The sequence below is a fragment of the Microcebus murinus genome, chromosome 16 (genome assembly GCF_040939455.1).
Source record: "Microcebus murinus isolate Inina chromosome 16, M.murinus_Inina_mat1.0, whole genome shotgun sequence".
Lineage (NCBI taxonomy): Eukaryota > Metazoa > Chordata > Mammalia > Primates > Cheirogaleidae > Microcebus > Microcebus murinus.
In genome coordinates this window covers 57,581,224-57,605,330 of record NC_134119.1, presented here as the reverse complement: position 1 = coordinate 57,605,330, position 24,107 = coordinate 57,581,224, and the positions used below count along the sequence as shown (strand labels likewise).

General features: G+C 47.7%; 1 protein-coding gene across 1 annotated transcript in view; it reads left to right on the top strand.

The window, feature by feature from the left end:
- Positions 1-24,107, top strand: part of CEP89 (centrosomal protein 89) — a 51,896-nt gene that overhangs the window by 14,303 nt on the left and 13,486 nt on the right. The window contains exons 5-14 of the mRNA XM_012775156.3: positions 5,961-6,063; positions 9,006-9,034; positions 10,115-10,157; positions 11,718-11,936; positions 13,106-13,248; positions 14,254-14,304; positions 14,834-14,917; positions 17,616-17,719; positions 20,266-20,381; positions 22,053-22,233. Of these exons, the coding sequence (XP_012630610.2) occupies positions 5,961-6,063; positions 9,006-9,034; positions 10,115-10,157; positions 11,718-11,936; positions 13,106-13,248; positions 14,254-14,304; positions 14,834-14,917; positions 17,616-17,719; positions 20,266-20,381; positions 22,053-22,233 (1,073 nt within the window). The remainder of the gene's footprint in view (positions 1-5,960; positions 6,064-9,005; positions 9,035-10,114; positions 10,158-11,717; positions 11,937-13,105; positions 13,249-14,253; positions 14,305-14,833; positions 14,918-17,615; positions 17,720-20,265; positions 20,382-22,052; positions 22,234-24,107) is intronic.

The window sequence follows — 24,107 nt, the reverse complement described above, 5'->3', positions numbered from 1 at the left end:
AAATCCAGCAAAACCGCTTTTTGATATTTTTACAGCATTCCCCTCAAAAATAGAAGCTTCGTCTAATATTAAAAAATTTAAATCAGTTCAGAGGGCAGTGACTTTTGCCACCAGAGGTCTCACTCTACATCCTGAAACGCGTTTGCAAAATAATATTCAAGGCTGTCAGCTTTCAGAGAGCAGTGTAGGTACAAAGTCTGCTTTAAAAAAAAAAAAAAAAAACCTGTAACATACCGTGACAGCTGGACGAATTTCTTACTGCATTGAGTAATTCAATTTTTTTCCGTCCCTAAAACGTTTTAGGGTATGCTACAGCTGCTACAAGGATTTCTTTTTTTCTTGGCTCTTTGTTGGGTCTAACTAAGCCTGGCAGCGTCTCCCCCAGTAAGGGCGCTGGAATGGTGAGCCGGGTGACTTCCACCAATTTTTATTTTTACTGCTCTTTGAATGCATCATTTCTGGATCCTCGGCTATCTGTTGTTTGAGTCTTTGAAGACACTTCTCCGCCGGATATTTGAAAACTTCGCTCACGTTCAGATCTTCCCTTCCCCGATGTTCTGTAGAATCCTAACTTGAGCCTTTTCTCCAGGGCCGCCGCCTCCCGTGTGCAAGAACTGCCTAAGAGGTCGAGCTTGCTTTGCACGAGCAGGGTGGGGATGTCCCCCGCCTCGGCTGCCACTCCAGCGGGAAGCGGCTTGGCAGGACCCCAGGTCGGCGGTGGAGACACGAGCGCGCGCGCAGGCCCGGCCCCCCGCGGTAGTGGGCCTTGGTGACCCAGTCCAATTCCTCCTGCCCTGCGGTGCCCCATATGGCATCAGCCTGGCGTCCTGGTCGTCCACTGGCATCTGCTGTTCCAGAAAATCGACCCCATGGGCGGTTTCCTTGCGGTCTCTCGTGAAGGTGCCCTTGCAGTACCGCCGGATCGTGCTCGCTTCGCCCACCGCCCCATTCCCCACCGCCACCGCCTCCGTGTCCTCCTCCAGCATCTTTGGGGTTGGACCGACTCGGGGACCCCCCCCTTCCCCCAGCTCTAACCCCAGGCGCCTAGATCTCGGGTCCCCGCCGGCCCGGACCCGCCGCCCCTCTTAGGGAAGCCCCCCACGACCACGGGTGGCCCCCGGCTCGCGCCCCCCTTTGCGCTTTCAAGAATCACGATTTTTAACGGACTTTTCTGGGGTTCGGGACTAGCAGGTGGGCGCTGCAGCAGCCCGGCTGGCTGGCGGGGCGCGGGGGGACTCGACCCCCGTGCTGCACCCGCGGCCGCCCCAGTCCTGATTTCCAAACCGCGCTCCCGGGGTTTGGAAGGCGCAGCGCGCCACTTCTCCAACGGCCAGAGATGGTGCCGTCCTCTCTCCCTCCTCCCTCGTTTTCCCACCATTGTACCCGCGCCACTCGGTGCGTCTACGTGCAGACCTGCTGCGTGGAGGTACGTCTCTGCCGGCTGTGTTTATGTGGGGAAAACGCGTTTTAGACGGTCTCGGGGGGCCGGGCGTGGTGCTGCGCGCGCCCTGCGGTCCCGGCAGCCTGGAGGCTGAGGCAGGAGGATGCCCGAGCGCTGCAGGAGTTGGAGGTTGCAGCGGGCTGGGGCGGATGGTTGGTGCCACTGCGGAGCAAAACCAGCCTGCCGAGCAAAGCCCTGTCTCAAAAAGTAAATGGTCTTCGGGAGCTTATTTTGAGGAATCCTTAAGGGAGTATTTTATGAACGAGCCGTCAGTTTCTCAGCATGCACGGGCGCTCGCGGGCAGAGTCGGGTTTCTCTAGGGCCAGGAGGCCTGGGACAGGCGGGCGCCGCCCGGAGCCCTAAGGCGGTGCCCGGGCCGGGCCACGTGCTCGCTGGCTGCTTGTTGCGGGCGGGTGTTTCCGGGCAGGTGTATCCCTCCACTACCCTAGAGTGGAGCTTGCTACCGCCTTTCCTTTAGAAGAAAGATTTTAGTGGCCTAGTCGGTCTCCTTTGCTGCTTGAAGGACAGATATTTTATTTATTTATTTTTTTAAGGCAAGTCTGCCTCTAGGACCCATGTACAGTATGAAAATTTGTTTTATTTTAAAATTTGAAAAGTGGAAAATAATATAGCACATTAGTGTTTCCATTCTCTAGAATGAACAAATGCTGACCTTTTTTTCTTTAGATTTTTTAAATTTTTATTTATTTATTTATTTTAAGACAAAGCCTCGCTTTGTTGCCCAGGCTAGAGTGAGTGCCGTGGCGTCAGCCTAGCTCACAGCAACCTCAATCTCCTGGGCTCAAGCGATCCTCCTGCCTCAGCCTCCCGAGTAGCTGGGACTACAGGCATGCGCCACCATGCCTGGCTAATCTTTTCTATATATATTAGTTGGCCAATTAATTTCTTTCTCTTTATAGTAGAGGCGGGGTCTCACTCTTGCTCAGGCTGGTTTCGAACTCCTAACCTCGAGCAATCCGCCTGCCTTGGCCTCCCAGAGTGCTAGGATTGCAGGCGTGAGCCACCACACCTGGCCTAGATTTATTTATTTATTTATTTTTTATAAAAGAAACAGGTTGGTCCTATGGTAGTGGGTTATCAGAACTTGCTAACATTTAGTATCACTAAAGTTGATATACGACACCCCACTGCTAAATTTGGCTAGAAAAAAAGAAAGAAAACAAACTGTAACTGATTGGATTGTTGTAACTCATAAATCAGCCTTATATAGACAGAGTTAGGATCCTACTACATTTCTTTGTTTTCCAGCTATATAAGCCAGACCATAACTTTTAACTTTGGAGCACTGACCATCCCATTCCTTTGGCGTCTGTGTTATCTGAATGGCTGTTCTCAGCTTTTCACTTGAATAAACTCTTTTAAATTGGGGGAGGGGGGAGGAGAGGGAAGAAATAAAAAGAGTTGCAATCTTTTTTGTCTCCCAACCCTACCTACTCCCTCCCTGGAAACCTGTCTTCTCTTGGATTGGGAGTGTACTCTAGAAGTGTTTTTATTCTTTTACTATTAACACGTGTAAGTAAACAGCTATAGTACTATGTTTTTAAATTCTATCAATGTAAGCCTTACTGATTATCCCTCGTCTTTGCTGTTTCACTCAGCATAGCAGTTCTGAGGCCGATCCATGTCGGTCTGTTTATCCCCTTGCCTGTCGATGGACGCTTAGAGGTGGTTTCCCTGCACACGTCTGATACGTGTACCCGTGTGTGGCGGGTGACACCGGGGATTGCCAAACTGCCCTAAAGGCAGTCGTTCCGTTTGACCGTCCCACCGGCAGCACAGTGTGCTTGGTCTGTGTGTGTGTCCACACGACCCAGTCAACAGGAAAGCCCTTTCCCGTGCAACCCGGCAACTGGAGTTTGGGTTTCAGTGACCGACAGCAGGTGAAAGCTCTCATCATGATGTGCACGTGGTCCTGGCCAAGAGCAGATGTCATGAATGAAAGGTCCCTTGAGCTGGAAAGGGATTTCGGTTTGCCATAGCTTTACTAGTTTTTGTTTTTTTGTTTTTGTCTCTCTTTGTTTGGATGGGGGAAGCGAGGGGGCGAGTAGGCAGCTCACGTGAACCGTCTCATTTGCTGTACACCCCTGGGGGTGGTTTAGATGGCTTGCCCAAGGCCACCCAGCCCACCTTGCCCTAGGTCACAGCCTTACCTGTGCCTGAGGCAGGATTCAGACCAGGTGACCGATCTCCCCTGTTTAGAATTAAAATTCGTTTATAATCCTTGTGTCTTTCCAGAATATTCTTAAGCATAAGGCTTTTTTTGTTTGAAACTTACCAAATATGCCTACATTCATAATATGTTTTAAATATATATGAAAAAGTAGGTGTGTGGTGCATAAAAACACTGCTTATTTAATCACTGAGTGGTACCTGCTCTGAAGATGATAGTGCCCGTGGAGGTACATTTTAACTTAAAAAAGAAGTAAAACTCCCTTCCTTATATTTATTATAGACATTCTGTAATCGGAGGTAAATAATTTATAATTTTATCTTTTTTGTGAGGTCATTCCTACTTCTTTTGAAGCAGTGTCAGAACTATTAAGGGAATAGACCCACCCAAATCAGGCAGTTTGGCTCCAAGTCTACACCTCCTGCGCCTCTCAGTGTTTCCGAGAACCGCTGCCGCCTCCTTCCTCCTCCCCATCCATCAGTACCCAGCAAGTTTAGTTGTAGTTCCCAAAGGGAATTTTCACAATCAGAAGTATTGGGGAGTTAAAAAAAAATTCTAAAGTAAGCCTTTTAGTGTATGTTTATAGAAAAGTATCACAAATTCCTTATAATGTTTTCAATAGACTTATTTGTTAAATACGCACAAAAGCACATAAATCACAAGTGTACGGCTCAATACATTTTTCATAAAGTAGCCACCAGCCAGATTAAAAAAAGAGAACATTACTTGTTCCCTGGGAGTCCCCCGTCTTCTCTCAGTCACCACTTCCTACAGAGGTAACCATCGTCCTGACTCCAAGATGAGATCTTTAAAAAAGAACCTTAGGTTAGTTTTGCCTTTTCTGAAAATTGTGTGAATTTAATCAGATGCTGTGTATTCTTTGGAGTGTTTGATGGTCTTTGTTTATTGGGAGTAGCAGGCGTTGGTTCATTCTTATTGCTGTATAGCATTCCCTTGTACAACTGTGCCATTCACTTATTTATTCATTTTACTGGTGATGGATGTTTGGTTGTTTCCGGTTTGAGGCTCTTAGGAATAATGCCGCCATGAACGTTCGCAGATGTGTCCCTTGGTGTGCGTATATAGGAATGACGTGCGTATGACAGAAGGGGACGTGTGTGATCAGCTTTCGTGCCAGTAGATACTGCCCAACAGTTTTCCATTTGCAGTATCTTTGTGATACTGTTTGAGTCTTACCAGTTTCACATTTCCGTGATGATAACGAGAAGCTCAAGATGTCTCTGACAAGGGTAAACAAGGCAGTTTGTTTCTGGAAGACAAAAAGCAAGAGGTCGTTTCTTTTTTCTCCCATCAAATGACACGGGGACTGGGAGACCTGTCTGGGGCTCGTGCCGGCCCGGGTCACGTTGGAGCCCTGTGCACTGAACCCAGTGGACCTAGCAGCCTTCCCTCTTGGCTCCGAAATGCCCCTTCTTGTGGGCATCTTGCTGGTCCCTGCCACCAGCCCCCTGCCAGGCTTGGGGACAGCCCTTTCATTGCCTGCAGCATGCAGCTAAGCCAAGGTGATCATAAAAATAAGATGTTCTTTTTTTTTTTTTTTTTTAAATCACAAGTCATCAAGCAACGACAGCAAGATTGTACTGGAGCAGCGGGGTGGCGGGAGGGAAGCCACCCCAGAGAGCACAGTCGCAGTTCGCCACATGAGACATGCTTCATGCTTCCCTGCTCTTCCTCTCAGACAGCCTCTGTCCCCAACTCCCAGGCCCCTGCCAGTAGGAATGTCACCACCTCATCTGGGGTGGTGAGAGACCCATGGGTCTCTCTAAGGGACAGCTCTGTGGCCCTGCCACCGTTTGTGATGCCTACACAGGATGCTCACAGACCGTAGGGGGTGGGGGTTCCGTCCCATTAGGAAACGGCACTCACGGTGGCCTCATGTCGTGGAATGTCCCAGACGGCTGCCTGCCGGGGTGAGAGATCGCCCAGGGCAGGTCAGCAGTAAGTTAATGACACAGCACGGGTACCAAGGTGGGACGGGACCGAGTGTCGTGCAGTGCGGGCCAGAGGCGGCCCCTTTTCCTGGGCTGGTCCCGGCAGGAGTGAAGACGCGCAGCTGCCAGGGCAGCCCGGCTGGGAGGTGAAGCACTCCGGGGCCCAAGCTAACTTGGGTGACATGGCCTTTGCCGCTTGGGCTTTTCCTAAGGCTTAGAACTTTGATCCAGCCCTTCTTGTGTCTCACTGAGGGAAGAAGCTTAGCTGCTTTGGAGGGAGGTGGGGAAATAAGATGTTTGAAATTGCTGTTAGGAGGATATTTTATCCAGGTTACATTTGTCACATGTTTGATCCTTTGTCTTTTGTAACAAAAAGGTGCCATTGTCCCGTGGGGTGGACAGCGAAGACGATGAGAGTACTTCTACTCAAGACGGGTTTCCGGGCTCACCTGTCACACCATGGCATACCCAGCAAACAGGTAAACAGAACACCCATAATTCTTATAAGATGCGACAGCGTTTTGTGGCAGTGAATGTTGTTTGCTTTCTAGGAAAATACAGCCGTTGGATCTCCACGGCGCGGTTCCGTGATTTTAACTAGGAATACACTTGGAATTTATTTTTACTGAAGGCAAGTCGATTGCCTGGCTGTTAGGTTGTCTTTAAAAGTACACGGTGCTCATTTTTGAGCCCCTTTTGTTTGCTCTCTCAGCCGGGAGGGGACGCAGGAGGGGACTCTGGCTGCGAAGCCCTGCCCGCTCCTTTCCTTCTGTCCCCGGAGTGACGAGTGAGGTCGTGTGTGGGGTTCACCACGCTTGTCCCCGTGCCTGGAGCAGGGCCTGGCCCACGGGCTGTGAGGAAGGGTTTGTCTGATGAGCGAGTGCAGGGACACTTATATGTCCTATTGGGCACAGCGAGAGAATTTGGCGCATTGTAGCAAAGGGAGGGAACAGTTTTCGGTTTCCTACCAGGGGCTTATGTTTGAGCAGTGAGAAGAACCAGGTGTGCAGCGGGCTGCCCATAACTGCTTAATCGGGACCCTCTGTGTTGCCTGGGCTCAGGGAAACTTCTATTTAAATCATTTCACAAGGAAAATAGAATACCAGCCTAGTAAAGCCTGGGCCAGAAAACACCTGTTAGTCAGTTGGCATATTTTGATTGTTAGATTCATGTAAAAATTGTATCTTTTTAAAATTATGGAAGTAATACTTTCTTGCTGTAAAAAATAAAAATAAAAAACAGTATATAAAGCTAAACACATGTAATTGTGCTCCCATAGATGATTACTTTTTAACAATTAAGAGCATGTGTGTATATAAGCTACATGCTATTTTGTTACCTGCCTTTGCTCATCTCTCAATACGACCTGAACACACCTTCCTGTGCCCATACCTGCCGATCTCTCCTCCCGTCTCTAACATCCGTGTTGTGTGGCCTGAGGTAGCGCGTGGCCATCAGGGCCTAACCAGGAGGCAGAACCCACATGGTACTTTGAACACAGAAAAGTCTAATATGAAGAATTATTCATTATAACAGGAGTGCCTGCTAAGGGGTACAGAGAATGCTCCAGAATGCCAGGGTGGCAGACAGAGGGAAGAGCCATTGTCCCCGCGGGGCTGATGCAGAGCATCTGAGAAAGAAACAAGCCGCGGTGGCTCACATCTGTAATCCCAGCACTGGGGGAGGCAGAGGCAGGAGGATCTCTTGAGGCCTGGAGTTGGAGGCCAGCCTCTCCAAAAATAAAAAAAAAAAATAAACAAATCCAGAAGGGCCGGGCCCAGAGCTGAGATCCAGACCTTGCTGGAGGGAGTGACCTTGCTTGTGCCCTGCTGGCTGGTGGCAAAGTCTGCCGAGGTGCTGAGAGCCTGCCGCTGGGACAGGGTTCCATGAGAAGCCACCCATGGGGAGAAGATGCTCACTGCTGGGTGGCCACCAGAACAAAAAGGAAAGGAAAGGCAGGCAGGCAGGCAGGCAGGGGGTGGGTCTGGAATCAGCAGGCAAAGCCCCTGCTCCTCCAGCGTCTCTCTAGCGCCCTCTGCCGACAAAGCCTGTCGCCGCGCCTACTGGCCGGTGGAAATGTCAGAACACCAGCTGACAGCGAGGGTGGGCTTGGAGCTGAGAGCCAGCGACCACCGCAAGCCTGGGGACACAACCGTGGAGCACAGGCGGCAGTTGGGAGGGAGGAGTTGCATCTCATGTGCTTGGGTTGTGGGTATTAAAAGACCCCGGGCACTTGTGAAGAAGCTCAGCCCCCAAGTTCCAATTCAGCGAGGCCTGGAGGTCTGTCCTTTTAACAAGTACCCTGGGGAGTCTGGAATGAGTGGCCTTCCACATCAGGAGCCCTGGCTTTTAGTAGTCTGGTCCCGGACCCCGTCACTTCCAGGTTGTACGGGGCTCGGCTAAGTTACTCGCCCTGCCATTTCCAGGTGGCACAAGGCTTGTCTAAGTTGCCCGACTCCTCTCTGCTCCGTCTGAGGCTGTCTCTGTCACACACTGAGTCCCACATGTGAAGCCCAATACCTTCCATCCATGCTAGTGGTTAATCATCGTCTAAAGGCTAAAATGGGCCGGGCGAGGTGGCTCACGCCTGTCATCCTAGCTCTCTGGGAGGCCTAGGTGGGCAGATTGCTCAAGGTCAGGAGTTCGAAACCAGGAGGAACAGCTTTCTTTTTTTTTTTTTTTTTTTTGAGACAGAGTCTCCCTCTGTTGCCCAGGCTAGAGTGAGTGCCGTGGCGTCAGCCTAGCTCACAGCAACCTCAAACTCCTGGGCTCAAGCGATCCTCCTGCTTCAGCCTCCCAAGTAGCTGGGACTACAGGCATGCGCCACCATGCCTGGCTAATTTCTTCTATATATATTTTCTTCTATATATTTTTAGTTGGCCAATTAATTTATTTTTAGTAGAGACGGGGTCTCGCTTTTTCTCAGGCTGGTCTCGAACTCCTGACCTTGAGTGATCCTCCTGCCTCAGCCTCCCAGGGTGCTAGTATTACAGGCGTGAGCCACCGTGCCCGGCCAAGGAACAACTATTTTTTTTTTTTTTTTTTTTTTTTAACAAGTTGGATGTTACAGAGAGGAGTCCGGCCTTAGCCCCTTTGGGTGGCGGTGGGGGCAAAGCATGCAGCCAGGGTGCTGGGGAGGGGGTGTTGGGAAGGCGGGGAGGAGCCCACATGGGAAGGGCTGAGAGTCGCACCGAGGAGTGGGGCCTTCGTTTTGGGGTCCTACGAGCCAACATGGGGCTCAGCGATGAGCATGGCAGGCAGGTGTGAGCAGTTGGGACCGTTGGCCACACAACCCTGCGGAGTTTATCCCTGTCCCTGGCCTTGTTTGACTGCTCTGTAGACAGTTTGTGTGACTGTGCTCTTCTGTCATTGTCATTTCATTATCTGCATTAAAAGTTTCTCTCTCTTTTTTTTTAATCAGATAATAAACACTCTGTTCTGAATATAAAGGTAAGATTATTTTTTAAAAATACTGATTTTTTTTCAATAAATGGAATTTCCATCATTATTTCTCAGCAGATTTTATAAGGGAAAAAAACTTCCCTTAAGAGTGCTTTCCTATTGAATATTTCTTTTAAATACTCTTAGATATGAGGAAACTCATGTTTCCCATAGTTGAATAACGAAAGTAGTGTATTAAAGGGTTAGAAACCACTTACATAATCTGTAGAATGGGTAGACCATTTTAATAACTAATTTGCAAACATGGAAACAGTTCTAGCTCAAGTTTTACATTGTGCGAAGTCCTAGGAATTTAAAAATTAAACATTTCTCAGTAGAGTTAATTTATAACCGTATCCTCTTTTTCAGCAAGAATTAGAAACTTAATATCACACCAACGTGTAAGGGAAAGTTAACAAAAGTTCAAAGCCGCCCCTTTCCTCTAAGTTCGGGACTGAGAAGCAGGATCTTATTAACGTTCTTTTCTCAGCATTTGAAAATGATCCTCCCTGTGGTGGATGGGGGGTGGGGGGTAGGTCCTTTTTTGGTATCCCAGTGAGAAAAGGCCTGATCGGAGTTTGCTTTGTGTGTTTGTGACTTTATCACGTGCTTTTGGACATGAACTGACAGCCTGTCACTCACGAGACCTGCAAAGACCCAGTCACTGAACTCACAGGCAAAAAGGCAGGAAGGAAGGTCACACAAGACTTCCCTTACCGCTTCAGAGAAGCCACCAGAAGGGGAAGGCCCTCCAGGTTTAAGATTCAGTTATAAGAAACAGTGGACATTACAGTTTCTAAAGCTAAAACAAACTTAGGAACAAGAGCCAGGCCAGGTATAGTGGCTCACACCTGGGAGGCTGAGGCAGGAGGATCGCTTGAACCCAGGAGTTTGAGGTTGCTGTGAGCTGGGCTGATGCCACGGCACTCTAGCCAGGACAACAGAGGGAGACCCTGTCTCAAAAAAAAAAAAAAAAAGCCAAAATGAAGGGAAAAAACTGCTTATATTCCTGGTATATAGTGACCTAGCAGTTCGTGCCCACTTTGGGAAATGCTGAGACTCTTTCCTCTGGTTTTTTTTCTTCCCTAGGATGAAAAACCTCCATTATGTGAAAAACCTCCACCCTCCCCAGGTATCTGCCTTTTGCATTTCATCACGATCGAAAGCACGCTGGTTTGGAGACTGCCCAGAATAATCTCATCTGAAAACAGCGATCACCTTTTCTTTCTCCTGTAAAGGCTGTTGCTCTTGTCTGGTTGCTGGAGTTGGGAGGAGGTGTTAGTCACGGAGCTTCCACTTTTGCCTCAAAAGAGGGGGTCTGGAGGCCGGTGGCAGACGTGGGTCCACGTGAGATGGGCGCAGATTCCGGGGTGAGGGTGGCCCCGGGGGTTGTGCTCAGATCCAGGTGGGCAGGTGTGTGCAAACAGGCCTCCGCCCCGGGCTGGCGGCAGAGAGCTCTGGCGTCGCTTCGTGGCTGGGCCCTGCACAGTCTGGGAGCGACGGTGGCCTTCAGAATGGCTTTGATCATTCCTGACGGTTGTGTCCCACGTCGCTGGTCTGAAAGTCTTTCTTTAGTTCTGTTCTCCATGTCAGATTGGTGTTATTTTCACCGTTTTAACCTCAGTGTTCCCGGGGCTGTATCCTGGGAGATTGCCGGGGCGCCGACTTCAGCCCGCGGGTTCATTCTTTGCGATTTGTGCTTGAATCTGTGTGTTGCTGTGAGATACTGACTGGCATCGCTCTGAAAATGTCGCCTATTCTCAGCCCAGTCTTGGGGTCCGTGCTGCGGCCCCCTTTTCCCCTCTCATTTGACCTCGGTGCTTCTCTTGGCTCAGGTATCTGGTGGGCCTTGGCCACGGCCTCACCTTGAGGGTCCCCGTTGGCACATGTGGGGATGCGGTTACCTGTTGGCTCGGGCTGCTGAGCGGGGAAGCCATTGGGGCCACCGGGTCGCACTCGGCCTGCCTCCCGTGTGGCCAGCCCCCGGGGAGGGGGCCTCCTGTTCCTCCTGGCTTTCTCCGGCCCCTGGCCTGCCCTGCTTCTCTGAGCCTGTACCTACTGCCCTGTGAGGGACACACGTCCCCGCTGTCCCTGTCTGGCCGGGGCAGGTTGACCCCTTGCTGCTCCCGCTCTCTAACTGGACGACTCCTCAGTTCTTTGTAGGCCACTTGGTGTCCCTCCCCCTGCCCCAGAGCAAGGCCACTTGGTGTCCCTCCCCCTGCCACTTGATGTCCCTCCCCCTGCCCCAGAGCAAGGCAGACCCTGGAGCCACTCCCCCTCGGGTGGCTGCCCTTCCCCCGGCACATTGTAGGCTGTGGCTTCCGTCTTCAGTCTCATCCCGGCTGTTTTCCCTCTGCAGTTCCTCCCAGTTCCCTTCCTGCTTTCTGTGTAGCCATGGAGTTTGCTCCTTTCTCAGCCTCTCCTTTCATGCTCTAGGGATTGGGTGTGTGTGAGTGTCGGGCCCGGCCGGCCCTAGAAGCTCAGCTTCTTCCCCATCCCAGCCGGGGGCATTGGACTTCTCACCTGGACAGCCGTCCTGGGCAGTTCCCCTTCCAGGGCCCAAAGAACGCAGCCCCAGGCCCCGCGTGAAGTCCTTGCTCACGTGGTTTTTGGAATAAAGCCACATGTGATCGTCATATAAAATTATAAATAGCGATTAATACTTTTAAACTTTTCCCTGGTGCCTTTTCAGATATTACTGGTAGAGCACGTCAGAGATGTATGGAAGTAACCAAAGAAAAGTTTGAGGAGTTAAAAGAGGAAAATTTGCACCTGAACAGTGCAAATCAAACCCTTAGCCTTGAGCTAAACGTCATGAGACAAGCAATGAAAGAACTGCAACAAAAACTGAAGAGAATGGAAAAACAGAAGGAAAAGCTAAAAGAGGCTGAGAAGGCACCATCGCAAGAAGGTGGGGGAAAGTACCCGGTGCTTCTATTAAAGGAACAAGCAGGACTTCCCTCATTTTATTATTTATTTTGAGGGTTAATATTTTATGTTGGTGATACCCGTTGATATTTATGTTGGTGCTATTTTGTTGTAATATTAAGTTTCTTTCAGTAATATCCTTATGCTTGTTGAAATTTGATTCCATTTGCAATATTATTGTCATGCTAAATAAATTCGAAGACTTCTTTTGGAACTTGATGCTTAGCATAGTATCTTACCTATATTTCACATCAGTTTTTATCTCCGTGAAGGCATGTAAAAGTGCCTCTTTCACTACATACTTACCAGCGATAAGAATTATATTTTCTTTGCTAATTTGATAGGTTAAAAGGGGGAAGAAATTGCATTTTAGTTTGTATTTCTTTCATTACTAATGAGCTTGAATATTTTTTTCATACCTTTGCAGATCATTTTCTTTCATAATATTGCCCACTTTAAGTTGAGACACTTCTTATTGATTTGTAGGAACTCTTTACATTTTAAGGAGTTAAGCCCTTTGTCATGTGGGCTAAATCTACAAGATGTTTTTCTTTTAAGACTTATGCCCTTGGTGTCAAGTCTTTTTTAGCTCTAAGGTTATGTAAATATTCGCCAGTATTTTCTCTGTATCTTTTTCCATTTATATAAAACTAATATTATGGCCTTAAATAATATGGTGTTAGTTCTCTTCATATAGACCCTGCATAATTCTTGTCATAGGCACATTTATTTTAGATACTTTATGCTATTTGTGCTGTTATTTATTTTGTTTATCCATTTTCTATTATGTTTTCTAATAGAACATTGCTATTATATGGGAAGGTTATTCTAATACATTCTCCATTTATTCTATATGATTTTTCAAAGCACGTATTTTTATATCATCCAAAACAATGACTATTCCTTTTCAACTTAAAATTTTTATTTTATTTTACATGTAAAAACTTCCAATATAATGCTGACTAGTCAATAGTAAAAACTTTGCAACTTTTATTCATTTATATACATATATACACATACACACACACATAGATCATTCACTGCTTCTATGAGTCTAAAAGGGGAAGAAAAGGCAGATGATTAGCAATTTTTATAAAATATTGGTAAATTTGATGTCATTTCTCATAGTATAAAATTGATTCTTTTCACTAGTTACCACACCTGAATTACTTTGTCTACAAAAACAAGCTCAAGAATTGGTGGACGAAAATGATGGGTTGAAAAGGACCGTCCATTGTTTGAACGTAGAACTCAGTCGGTACCAGACAAAATTCCGGCATTTGTCCAAGGAAGAGGTAACATTTCCAATCATGAAAAATTAGACTTTGGAGATTTTTTTTAGCCTTTAATGTTGAATTGATTTCCAGTCCTGAGAGGTTGTTCGTTATTATAATTTCATATAAAAAAATTACATCCAAGGCTGGGCGCCGTGGCTCACGCCTGTAATCCCAGCAACTCTGGGAGGCCGAGGCGGGAGGATCACTTGAGTTTAGGAGTTTGAGGCCAGCCTGAGCAAGAGTGAGACCCCATCTCTACAAAAAATAGAAAAATTAGCCGGGCATGGTGGCGCATGCCTGTAAGCCCAGCTACTCGGGAGGCTGAGACAGGAGGATTGCTTGAACCCAGGAGTTTGAGGTTGCTGTGAGCTACGCTGACGCCACGGCACTCTAGCCCAAGCAACAGAGCAAGACCCTGTCTCAAAAAAGAAAAAAGGAAATGAAAATTAGCCAGGTGTGGTGGCAGGCCATAGTGGCACATGTGTAGTCCCAGCAACTTGGGAGGTTGAGGCAGGAGGATCATTTGAGTCCAGCAGTTTCAGGCTGCAGTGAACCATGATTGGGCCACTGCACTTCAGCTTGGGTGACAGAGTAAAACCCTGTCTCTAAAAATAAATAAATAAAAATAAATAAATAAATAATAAATGGAGTTAGCAGACACCAACTTATCCTGAGTTTGAGGGTTAAATGGAATTATTAAATGACTAAATTTCTGAAAAAAGAAAAGAAAGTAGTATTATATCAGTGTTGATTACCTGATTTGTATGATAGCACTGTGATTAAGTAAATGAATGTTTTTGTTTTTAAGAAACAAACCCTGAAGTATTTAGAGGAAAAGGGGCATTATATCTGCAAATCGTTCTCAAACACGTCAGAAAAAAATTTCTCATATATATACATGGACGCATACACGCACAAAGATGCGTAGATGGGTGATGCCCAGTCTAGATGAAGAATATCTAAGACTTGGAATTTCGGAGGAAGTGTAGTTTAATTTGTCTTCAATATGTGTTTTGTCCTCAGATTTTAAATATTGGAGGCCTCCCCTCACAGGGCCCTACGCCCCCCTGGTTGGTAAGTAGAAGTTGTTTCATTTCAGACCCCTGTTTTCAGGGCTATATTTGCATAGCTATTAAAAACCATTCCACAATGAATATGTTTTCTTGCCTTTTAAAAAATTGGTTTATTGTGGGCCAGGCGTGGTGGCTCATGCCTGTAATCCCAGCACTCTGGGAGGCCAAGGCTGGTGGATCACTCAAGGTCAGGAATTCGAGACCAGTCTGAGCAAGAGCGAGACTCCGTCTCTACTATAAATAGAAAGAAATTAATTAGCCAACTAATAATATATAGAAAAAACATTAGCTGAGCATGGAGGCGCATGCCTGTAGTCTCAGCTCCTTGGGAGGCTGAGGCAGCAGGATCGCTTGAGCCCGGAGTTTGAGGTTGCTGTGAGCTAGGCTGACGCCACGGCTCTGTAGCCCAGGCAACAGAGTGAGACTCTGTCTCAAAAAAAAAAAAAAAAAAATTGGTTGATTTTTTTTGTTTGTTTGTTTTGTTTTGTTTTTACATGTGAGAAATACATTAACCCTCTTTCACTCTGCAGTTGGATATAAAGTACCTGTCGCCGCTGCTGCTAGCTTATGAGGACAGGATGAAAGAGAAGGACGAGCTCAACGCCACCCTCAAGGTAGGTCAGTGAAGGTTGCAGACGAGACAGGGTCTATGAAAATAAGACTGTTCCAAACACTGCAGACACGTTAGGAAGGTAGGTGTGCCCAGCATGCAGTAGATGTTCAAATGTTGGTGGAAGGAGGGAGGGAGGGAGGGAGGGAGGGAGGGAAGGAAAGGAAGAGAGGGAGTGAGGGGGTGGCTGGTGGGAGGGGGGGACATAGAGGGGAGAGGTTGGAGGGCCAGGGTGGTTTCCTGTGTTGGCAGCTCCCTGTGGGCTGGGACCTGGGGGTGCAGAGCAGGCATCGTGGGGAGGCGCTTCCTGCCTGGTACTCAGTAGCTGCAGACACCACGGTTAGAAGGGACATTTGGGCAGGCGGGGGAAGGTAATAGGCTGGGATGTTTTAGGCCAGGTGTCCTCAAACTATGGCCCGCGGGCCACATGCCGCCCGCCTAGCACATTTATCCGGCCCTCCGGCTGTTTTTGCCCCGCTGCCTGTCCTGCTTAGCAGCCGACTCGTCCCGGGCCCACAGTGCGCACTCTCCAAGGGTCTGAGGGACAGTGAACTGGGCCCCGTTTAAAAAGCTTGAGGACCCCTAGGAAGAGCTAACCCCAAGGAAGTCTAACCGTTGTTGAAAGTGGTTAGGAGGTGAGGTTTTTATTCGTTTCTGTCTCATTCACCTTTGTTTCGCGGAGATGGCCTCTGACAGCGGAGCTCATTCTAACCAAGCCTGCGTGGTGTGGCAGGCCCATCCTGTGCCTCCGGGCCGCGGGCTCTGGGCTCCTCACTTAAGGGGTCAAGTAGAGCCCTGGGATCGGAAGCAGCCAGGGGGAGAAGTGTTGGTCATTATGGGACCCTCAGCTCCAACCCCTCCCCCACCCCTTTTTTTTTTTTTTTTGAGACAAGAGTCTTGGCACTCTGTCACCCAGGCTGGAGTGCAGTGGCGTGATCACAGCCCACTGCAGCCTTGAACTCCTGGGATCAAGCGATCCTCCCGCCTGGGCCTCCCAAAGTGCTGGGACTACAGGCGTGAGCCACCGCGCCCGGCCTGGGAAGGGTCCTTTAAGAATCTGTTAAAGAGCCTGTTCCTCTTCAGTCAGACTGTCCCATGTACATGTCCCGTGTAAGGCAATTTTGAACCTTTTTTCCTAGACTTACTGTTGAACACTTAACACTTCATTTTCTAAGAGCATGAATTCGGTACTAATTGATTAAGTATCAATCCTAATAATTAATGAAATCACTATGTTGGTGGTCCTTCCAAATCAAGGTCAGCACGCTTTTTCTCTAAAGGGCCAGGTGATTGTAAGGTTTTTCGGCGGCGGTGAAAAGAAAAGACAGACACAGAGAGAGAAAGAGTGGGGGCCAAACCACGTGGCTTTATTATACACTCGTGGACGAGGTTCTGGGGCCCCAAGAGAGGGGGGCCCTGGAAGTCGCCGCTGTTTGAAGGGGCTGAGGCCTTTTATATCCTTTGGGCTTGGCTAGGGACTTTTGGCGGGAAGAGCTGGGGATTTTAGGAGGGGCTGGAGGTATTTGTGGAATCCAGGAGCCAAAACATTCTTATCCAGGTGGACATCTGGGTGTGGATCCTCTTAGCGGGGCCTGGCAGTTTTGTCCTTGGCGGGTCTGGTCTCATGAGCCTTTTCTTTCTGATCTAGGGAAGGGAGGGGGGGCCCGCCACCAGTCTTACAGCGATAAAGATTTTAGACTTTGCGGGCCGTGCAGTTTCTGTTCACAACCATTCACGTCTGCTGTTGCAACAGGAAAGCTGCCAGAGATAACATGTGAACAATGGACGAGGCTGTGTTCCAATAAAACTTTATTTATAAAAGCGAGCAGCTGGCTTTGCGGGTCTTAGTTTGCCCGGACCCCTCCCTGTCCCAAAACAAGCAGACTGCCGGCAGTCGGGGAGAGTGTCTGGGCAGAAAGGTGAGAAGAGGAAAGTGACCTGGCTCCAAGCGACCTCTGTTAAGTTAAACAACGGTACACATGAACGTCTGAGAGCAGGAGAGGAGTATTTCAGAAGCACAGCGGAGTAAATATTGGGACCTCAGAGTCTCAGGGAAGTTGACACAGGACACTGAAGCCGGCCAGGGGCCGGCTGAGAAAGGCTGTGACAGAGGAAGCCCAGCTGAGCGTGACCAACACAGACAGCTGTGCCACTGGCCTCATGTCCGGGCTAGTGACCGGTGACTTTCAGCGAGAGAGGCTTTCCCCGCAGGTGTAAGATTAGGAGCCTCCAACCCCACGTTCACTAACCCCTTCCCCACCAAATGTGGCTTTTTGTTAGGATGGAGAGTTCTTATTTATTATGTAAACAACTTCAATGTATTCTCCGACGTCTTTAAACAAAGGGATAATTGTAGTGTTTATGGGTGTCCTGCCTTTTTTTATCCCCCCCTTTTTTCAAGTGTTTGGCTGTTATAGAAAAATGTTATCAAATTGAATTTTTTGTTTTTAGAAGAATTATTTTTCATGCCTCGAATACTCATTTGTCTCTGGGACGTGGCCTTGTGGTTGTGTTGTCTCACGAGACTGTGGGCTCCCCGAGGGCAGGCTCCGCCGGACCCTGGAACCTAGAGTTGAAGGCAGGTGCTGTCGTGAGACTCTGCTAAGGGCCCGTTACCACTTGATTCTAGCCACAGCGGCAGCAATAGAACTAGGGAGCATAGATGTGTGTGTGTGTTACAATTTACATACATCTTATTTCAGGAGGAAATGAGAATGTTTAGGGTGCGAGTCCAAGAAGTGGTGAAAGAAAACGAAGAATTGCACCAAGAGTTAAAAAAGAGCAGTCCCGTCACCAGCGAGGAATGGCAAGTGATGACAGAGCTTTCTGGTATTTTGCTAATTTGAGACAAAAGATGATAGGAAAAAAACTTTATGAGATCATTAAATACATAAATACATTTTCGTTTTTTAACTAAAATGTCTTAAGGGAGAATGTCTAAGAAATTAATAAGGTGTACAGTGAAATCCTTTTTGCTTTTCAGTAATTTCTCAGTGAACTTCTGGGCTGCAGCTGAACTCTGTGTGCTTCTTTTCCTGAGTAAGGACCAGCTGGGCAACCTCAGGCTCAGTGGGCCTGGGAGGGGTTTAAACCCAATCTGAGGTTTTCAGCTTGCTTTTAGGAATGTGAGGAATCCCTTTCATTTAAAAAAGAAAGCAATTAGGCCAGGCTTGGTGGCTCTTGCCTGTAATCCTAGCTCTCTGGGAGGCCAAGGTGGGAGGTGGGAGGATCGCTCAAGGTCAGTAGTTGGAGACCAGTTGGAGACCTGAGCAAGAGAGAGACCCCGTCTCTACTAAAAATAGAAAAATTAATTGGCCAACTAAAAATATATACAAAAAAATTAGTCAGGCATGGTGGGTCGTGCCTGTAGTCCCAGCTACCTGGGAGGCTGAGGCAGGAGGATCGCTTGAGCCCAGGAGTCTGCGGTTGCTGTGAGCTAGGCTGACACCATGGCACTCACTCTAGCCCAGGAAACAGAGTGAGACCCTGTCTCAAAAAAAAAAAAAAAAAAAAGAAAGCAATGAAGGGAAGGAGGGAGGGAGCAAGGAAGGAAGGCAGGAACAAATGAAGGAAAGTGTTACGGGAACTCCAAACCGTAAAACAGACCAGAGTGGGGCTGCTCAGTGCACAGGCGTGCGGCTTGGGCGTGCTCCCCTCGGGACGGCGTAGCGGCCACCCCCACGGTGCCAGGGAGCGTGTGCACAGCCACTGCCGGTGAGAGATCACTGCTGCAGCCTGACTCCTTCATGCATTTTCTCTCCTTTCTCCACCTCCCCTTCTAGGGTTAAGGTGCAAAATCGAGATAGTTTACTGGCGCACAGTGTGCTTTGGGTTGTAAATATCTAGCTGGATGATTTCTAAAGCCCCTTCAGCCCCTTCTAGTTTGAATTCTCCGTCATGAAGGTTGAGCTGGGAGTCGCCTTGCACCGTCCTGGTGGGGAGAGGTTTGCTCGGGGTGGAGTTCTGGCCGGGGCTTGTCAACACAGCTTCGAAGCTGTCCACGGAAAAAAGCCAAACTCTGTAAAATAATTTTTTTTTACTTTATTTTTTTTTATTTTGGCATATTATGGGGGTACAGATTTTAAGGTTTCAATAAATGCCCATTTCCCCCATGTAAAATAATTTTAAAGAGATTTATTCTGAGCCAAATTTGAGGACCATGACCCGGAGCCACTGCCAAGAGGGCTTGGGCAAGTGGGCTCGCTGTGGCTGGGTTTCAGTTCAGTTTTATACATTTTCAGAGAGACAGCGGTTACAGGCAAAGTCACAAATCAATACATGAGAGGTGTACATTGGTTTGGCCCAAAAAGGTGGGACATCTCGAAGGGGGGGGGGCTTACAGGTTATAGGTGGGTTTAAAGATTCTTTGGCTGGCAATTGGCTGAGAGAGTTAGACTTTATCTAGAAGACCAGAAAGGATATGCTTACTTTAAGATTAAGAGTTCACTCTAGCCTGGGCAACAAAGTGAGACTCTGTCTCAAAAAAAAAAAAAAAAAAAAAAAAAAGATTAAGAGTATGAGCACTCTGGGAGGTCCAGACAGGAGGACATTTTAAATTTACAATAGGCGCCTGCTAGGATGCTTGAGTTAAGATATTTTAAATTTATGATAGGCATCTGCTAGGATGCTTGAGTTAAGATATTTTAAATTTATGATAGGCATCTGCTAGGATGCTTGAGTTAAGACAGGGGCTTCCTATCTTTTAGGTGATGTTAATGCCATACCAGAATCAGGTTGGGAAGTAAACCACCGCTTTATTTGGTTAACAAAAGCCGCTTAGTAGGAATTTACCATTTGTCAGCCTGACCCAGCTGGCCTCCTTAGGAAAGAGTTTTTAGCAAAAGAAAAGGATCAGAGTTCAGTCCTCAAAGCCTTCCGACAAAGTAACCGTTTTTCACCAAATATGCTACTGGTGATGAATGAGTATGTTTTAATTAGAATGGGGACTTTCTTTAATTGTTTAAAAATATTCCATGTGAGCTACAGCCTAATCCAGTGGGTTGGGAGGTCGGAGATTTATGCAGATGAAACAAGACTGGCCACCAGGTGATTGATGAAGCTGGGTATTGTGTCCGTGGGAGTTTATTCTGGTCTCTCTACGGTTGTGTACGTTTGAAACTTTACATTTGATAAAGTTGCCGAAGCAGTCCATAATTCCAACTTCCTTGCTGTCCTTTTCTTATGCAAATGGAAGGATTTGCCGGCTGTTAACTATGTTTAACATTAAAATATTGTCTTGACATTCGTATGGTTACCTGTGATGCACCAGTTGGCTTTCTTTCCGATGTGGGGGTGTCTGTGTAATCCTGCAGCACCTGAATCTCGGTATCTAATCTTGTCGCCTGATGGCAGGCGGCAGCTTCAGACTCAGGCGGAGCTGGTTTTGGAGGAGAACAAGTTGCTGATAGCGCAGCTGCAGATTCAGCAAACGAAAGCTACGGACGCCCACCAGGAGCATCTCCAAGAAGGTACGTCCTCCCGGGAAGGACCGCAGTGCTGTGACGTCACTGTTCTGTCCTTTGCACACTTGCATCTGCCTCCTGCTGAGGCCCCTCGTTGAAAGTAAAAGACATCATGGCTTCTAGAAGTTACTCTTCTTTACTGAAGTGCAGCTACTGGTAGCATGGCCAGCGTTGCTCTTAATGCATCGATTGCTTTCTCTCTCCCTTTCTCTTGTCTCTCTCCAGTCGTCGTTGTGTTTTGTGAATCAGTCACAGGTGATAACTCGGCTCAGCAGAGCTGGTTTTAGGGTAAAGTGGTGCCTTAGGAATGGGAAGAATCATGTGAGGTAAATATTTGGAACAACACAAGGAGCTCTTCCCAGATATTTGTCAAGTGAGTGAGCAGGTAGAACCATTCACTTTCTAAATAACTCCTTGTACTCTTTCCTGCCTTCGGAGCTGTGGGCGTTGCAGGTCAGCTCTCTGCCAGGTGCCTCCCCGTGTCCCCTCCCTTGCCCCTCAGAGCCCCACAGCCTGTGACAGTGAACTTCTAGTGGGCCAGGTTAAGAGTCATTTTTTCTGCTCTTAGACCAGAATATACGAGCTCAGAAGTGAGCGGCGTTTTCTTCCTTTGCTTTACTGATGTTTGTTTCCCAGTGAAGAGAGGTACAGGACAGGAAGCCGAGGCACAAGATGTCTCGCGTGAGCCACCGTGTCAGCCCTTTTCTTCGGTTTCCCTTCCCTGTTTGCCTGTTTACCAGCCTCTGGCGTCGCTGGTGTCACTGGCGTTTCCCGCGTGTGTGACAACCAGGCAGCGTTTAAAGATGAGAGTCTGTCTCGAAGAGCAAGAGTGTCCTCCCTGTGACTTCTCCCAGGCCTGGGTGGCCCAGGCGAACTTGCCTTTACTCTGGCATCGCTGAGGAGGGAGTGGGGAGAGTTGTGGAGCCTCCTGTCTTTGTGCTCGGGCTTGGAGATGGCAGGGAATTAATTTGCTGTTTACTGAGCTTCACTTTCTCAAACATACCACAGCCACCAGGTATGAGGATTCTTCCGGTCACACGGCAGGACCTGCCTTTTGACCTTTATGATTCAGTCCGTTGCCAATACTATTTCCAGAAACAGCCGTTTACTTGGATCAATTAAATGTTCCCATAGGGTAGAAAGATTTAAGTGCCAGTTTTGACAGATGCCCGGGAAATTTCTTATTGTCACATACTACCATGTCATAGGATGAAAATATTTATGATTTACTTTAGATGCAGGACATAAAACATAAAAACTTAATGAGGAAAGGGAATAAAAATGATACATTTGGCTCTTTGTTTGGCCATGTTTGATGTCCTTAAAAATCTCAAAAATCGTGCAGTTTTAGAGATAACATCATGATAATATGCTTGCACATCTGTGTATGATTTAAGACTTTGGAAACTCAGTTCCTTGAAGACTGGAATCATATCTTGTTAAATATTATAGTGAGCCCTAGCTTTAAAAAAAAAAAGTGTATATTTAGTGAATGCCTAACGTAGGGACAGTAATTTCTAAGTACAAGACCTTTGGTGTTAATTTCTAAGTCTCCAAAAGATTTCTAGAAGATCATTTTCGTGAGCTGACTCTCATCCGTATCTCCTGATAACCAATAATCATGTCTTATTAGGTCTTCCTGTGCCAACTGTTTATTTTTTCTCTCTTGTTTTTCAGTTTCCAAGCTGACCAAACAGCTAATGCTTCTGGAGAACAAGACGCAGGAGCAGGAAAAGGAGCTGACCGAAAACCAGGAGCAGCTGGAGAGTCTGCGCGCCCAATGCCAAGAACTCCAGGCGCAGCTGAATGGCAAAATCGCAATGAAAGTTCATACGTCAATTGTAAACGAATTAAAAAGGTAAGGACTCTGGGAGGCCGAGGTGGGCGGATTGCTCGAGGTCAGGAGTTCGAAACCAGCCTGAGCAAGAGTGAGACCCCATCTCTACTATAAATAGAAATAAATTAATTGGCCAACTAATTATATAGAAAAAATTAGCCGGGCATGGTGGTGCATGCCTGTAGTCCCAGCTACTCGGGAGGCTGAGGCAGGAGGATTGCTTGAGGCCAGGAGTTTGAGGTTGCTGTGAGCAAGGCTGACGCCACGGCACTCACTCTAGCCTGGGCAACAAAGTGAGACTCTGTCTCAAAATAAATAAATAAATAAATAAATAAAAATAAAAAGGTAAGGACCTAACGTCTTTCGAGCATTAATGAGCCGCTAACGCACGTTATCATAGGCAGAGTGGAGAGAGATTGTCAGTCTCCCCCCCCCAAGCCTTTTTTAGCCTCCCCCCAGCACAGGCTTTCCCCCCCCCCCCCCCCCCCGCAGTTTCAGCCTTGATTCGTTTTAGAACCCAAGATAATTTAAAGTAGTCGAACTGGAAATCTAGATATTCAGTAACAAGGAATTGGTTAAGTGAAAGGATTCCGGCATCAAATGGAATTTGGGCTGCGGCCGTGAAATACGATGTCACACAGGATTCCTTTTAACATGGAAAATAGCCGCAGTGTATTTTTAAGTGAAGAAATTATGTTACAAAACAGTATGTAAAGAATGATAATAATTTTAGTTGTTAAAAAAATATGTGTGTGTGTGTATTGTGGTAACCAACCATTCCAGTTGGCCTGAGACAGGAGTTCCCGGATGTGGGACTTCTAGTGCTAAAACTGGGTAAGTCCCAGGCAAATTGGGACGAATCGATCACTCTAGTATGTGTGTATGTATGTGTGTGTATAATGACATATATGTGTGTGTATGCACATACATATAATTACATATATACCATGAGTGCATAGAAAAAAAACAGGAGGAATGGGAAAATGTTAATAGAAAGTATCTTTGGCAGGTGAACATGTGAGTGTATCAGTCAGTGTTCTTGAGAGAAACAACTAGTAGGATATATATAGAGAGATTTATTTTAGGAAATCAGTCCATACAGTTGTGGGGCCGGCCAGTCCGAAATTCACAGGGCAGCCCGGCCAGAAGGAAACTCGGGCAGAATGTCTTCCTTTCAGTCTTGAGGCAGAAATCCTTTCTTGGGGAGCCTGTTTCGGCTCTTGAGGCCTTCGCTGATTGCGTGAGGCCACCCACGTCACTGAGGGTCCCCTCCTTCGCTGAAAGTCAGCTGACCGAATGTCAACCACACCCACAGAATACCTGCACAGCGGCATCCAGACTAGCCTTTGACCAAACAGTCGGGTGCCATAGCCCAGCCTCGGTGACACGTAAAAGTAACCGTCAGAATAGGTCGTTTTAATATTTTGTGTGTGTCTTTCTGTTCCTCTCCACCCCCTTCTCCTCCCTGCACGGGACTGTAGCAGAGGAACAAGCTGGTACCTAGGAAGTGCTTGGCTTGGTGCTCCATAAACGCTGGCAGTACGACCACTGGAACCCAGTGTTTTGTTTGACTCTACAGACCTCCTGTGCTTTTAATTTCTTTTCTTCTCTTTCTTGAGACAAAATCTTACCCCTTTGCCCAGGTTGGAGGGCAGTGGTCCAGGGGCGTGATGATGGCTCACTGTAACCTCAGACTCCTGGGCTCAAGCGATCCTCCTGCCTTAGCCTCCCGAGTAGCTGGGACTACAGGCGCGCGCTTCCACGCCCGGCTAATTTTTAGCCAGAAATTTTTTGCAGAGGGTGGGGGTCTTGCTACGTTGCCTAAGCTGGTCTCAAACTCCAGGCCTCAAGTGGTCCTCCCACCCCAGCCTCCCAAAGCGCTGGGATTTAAAGGT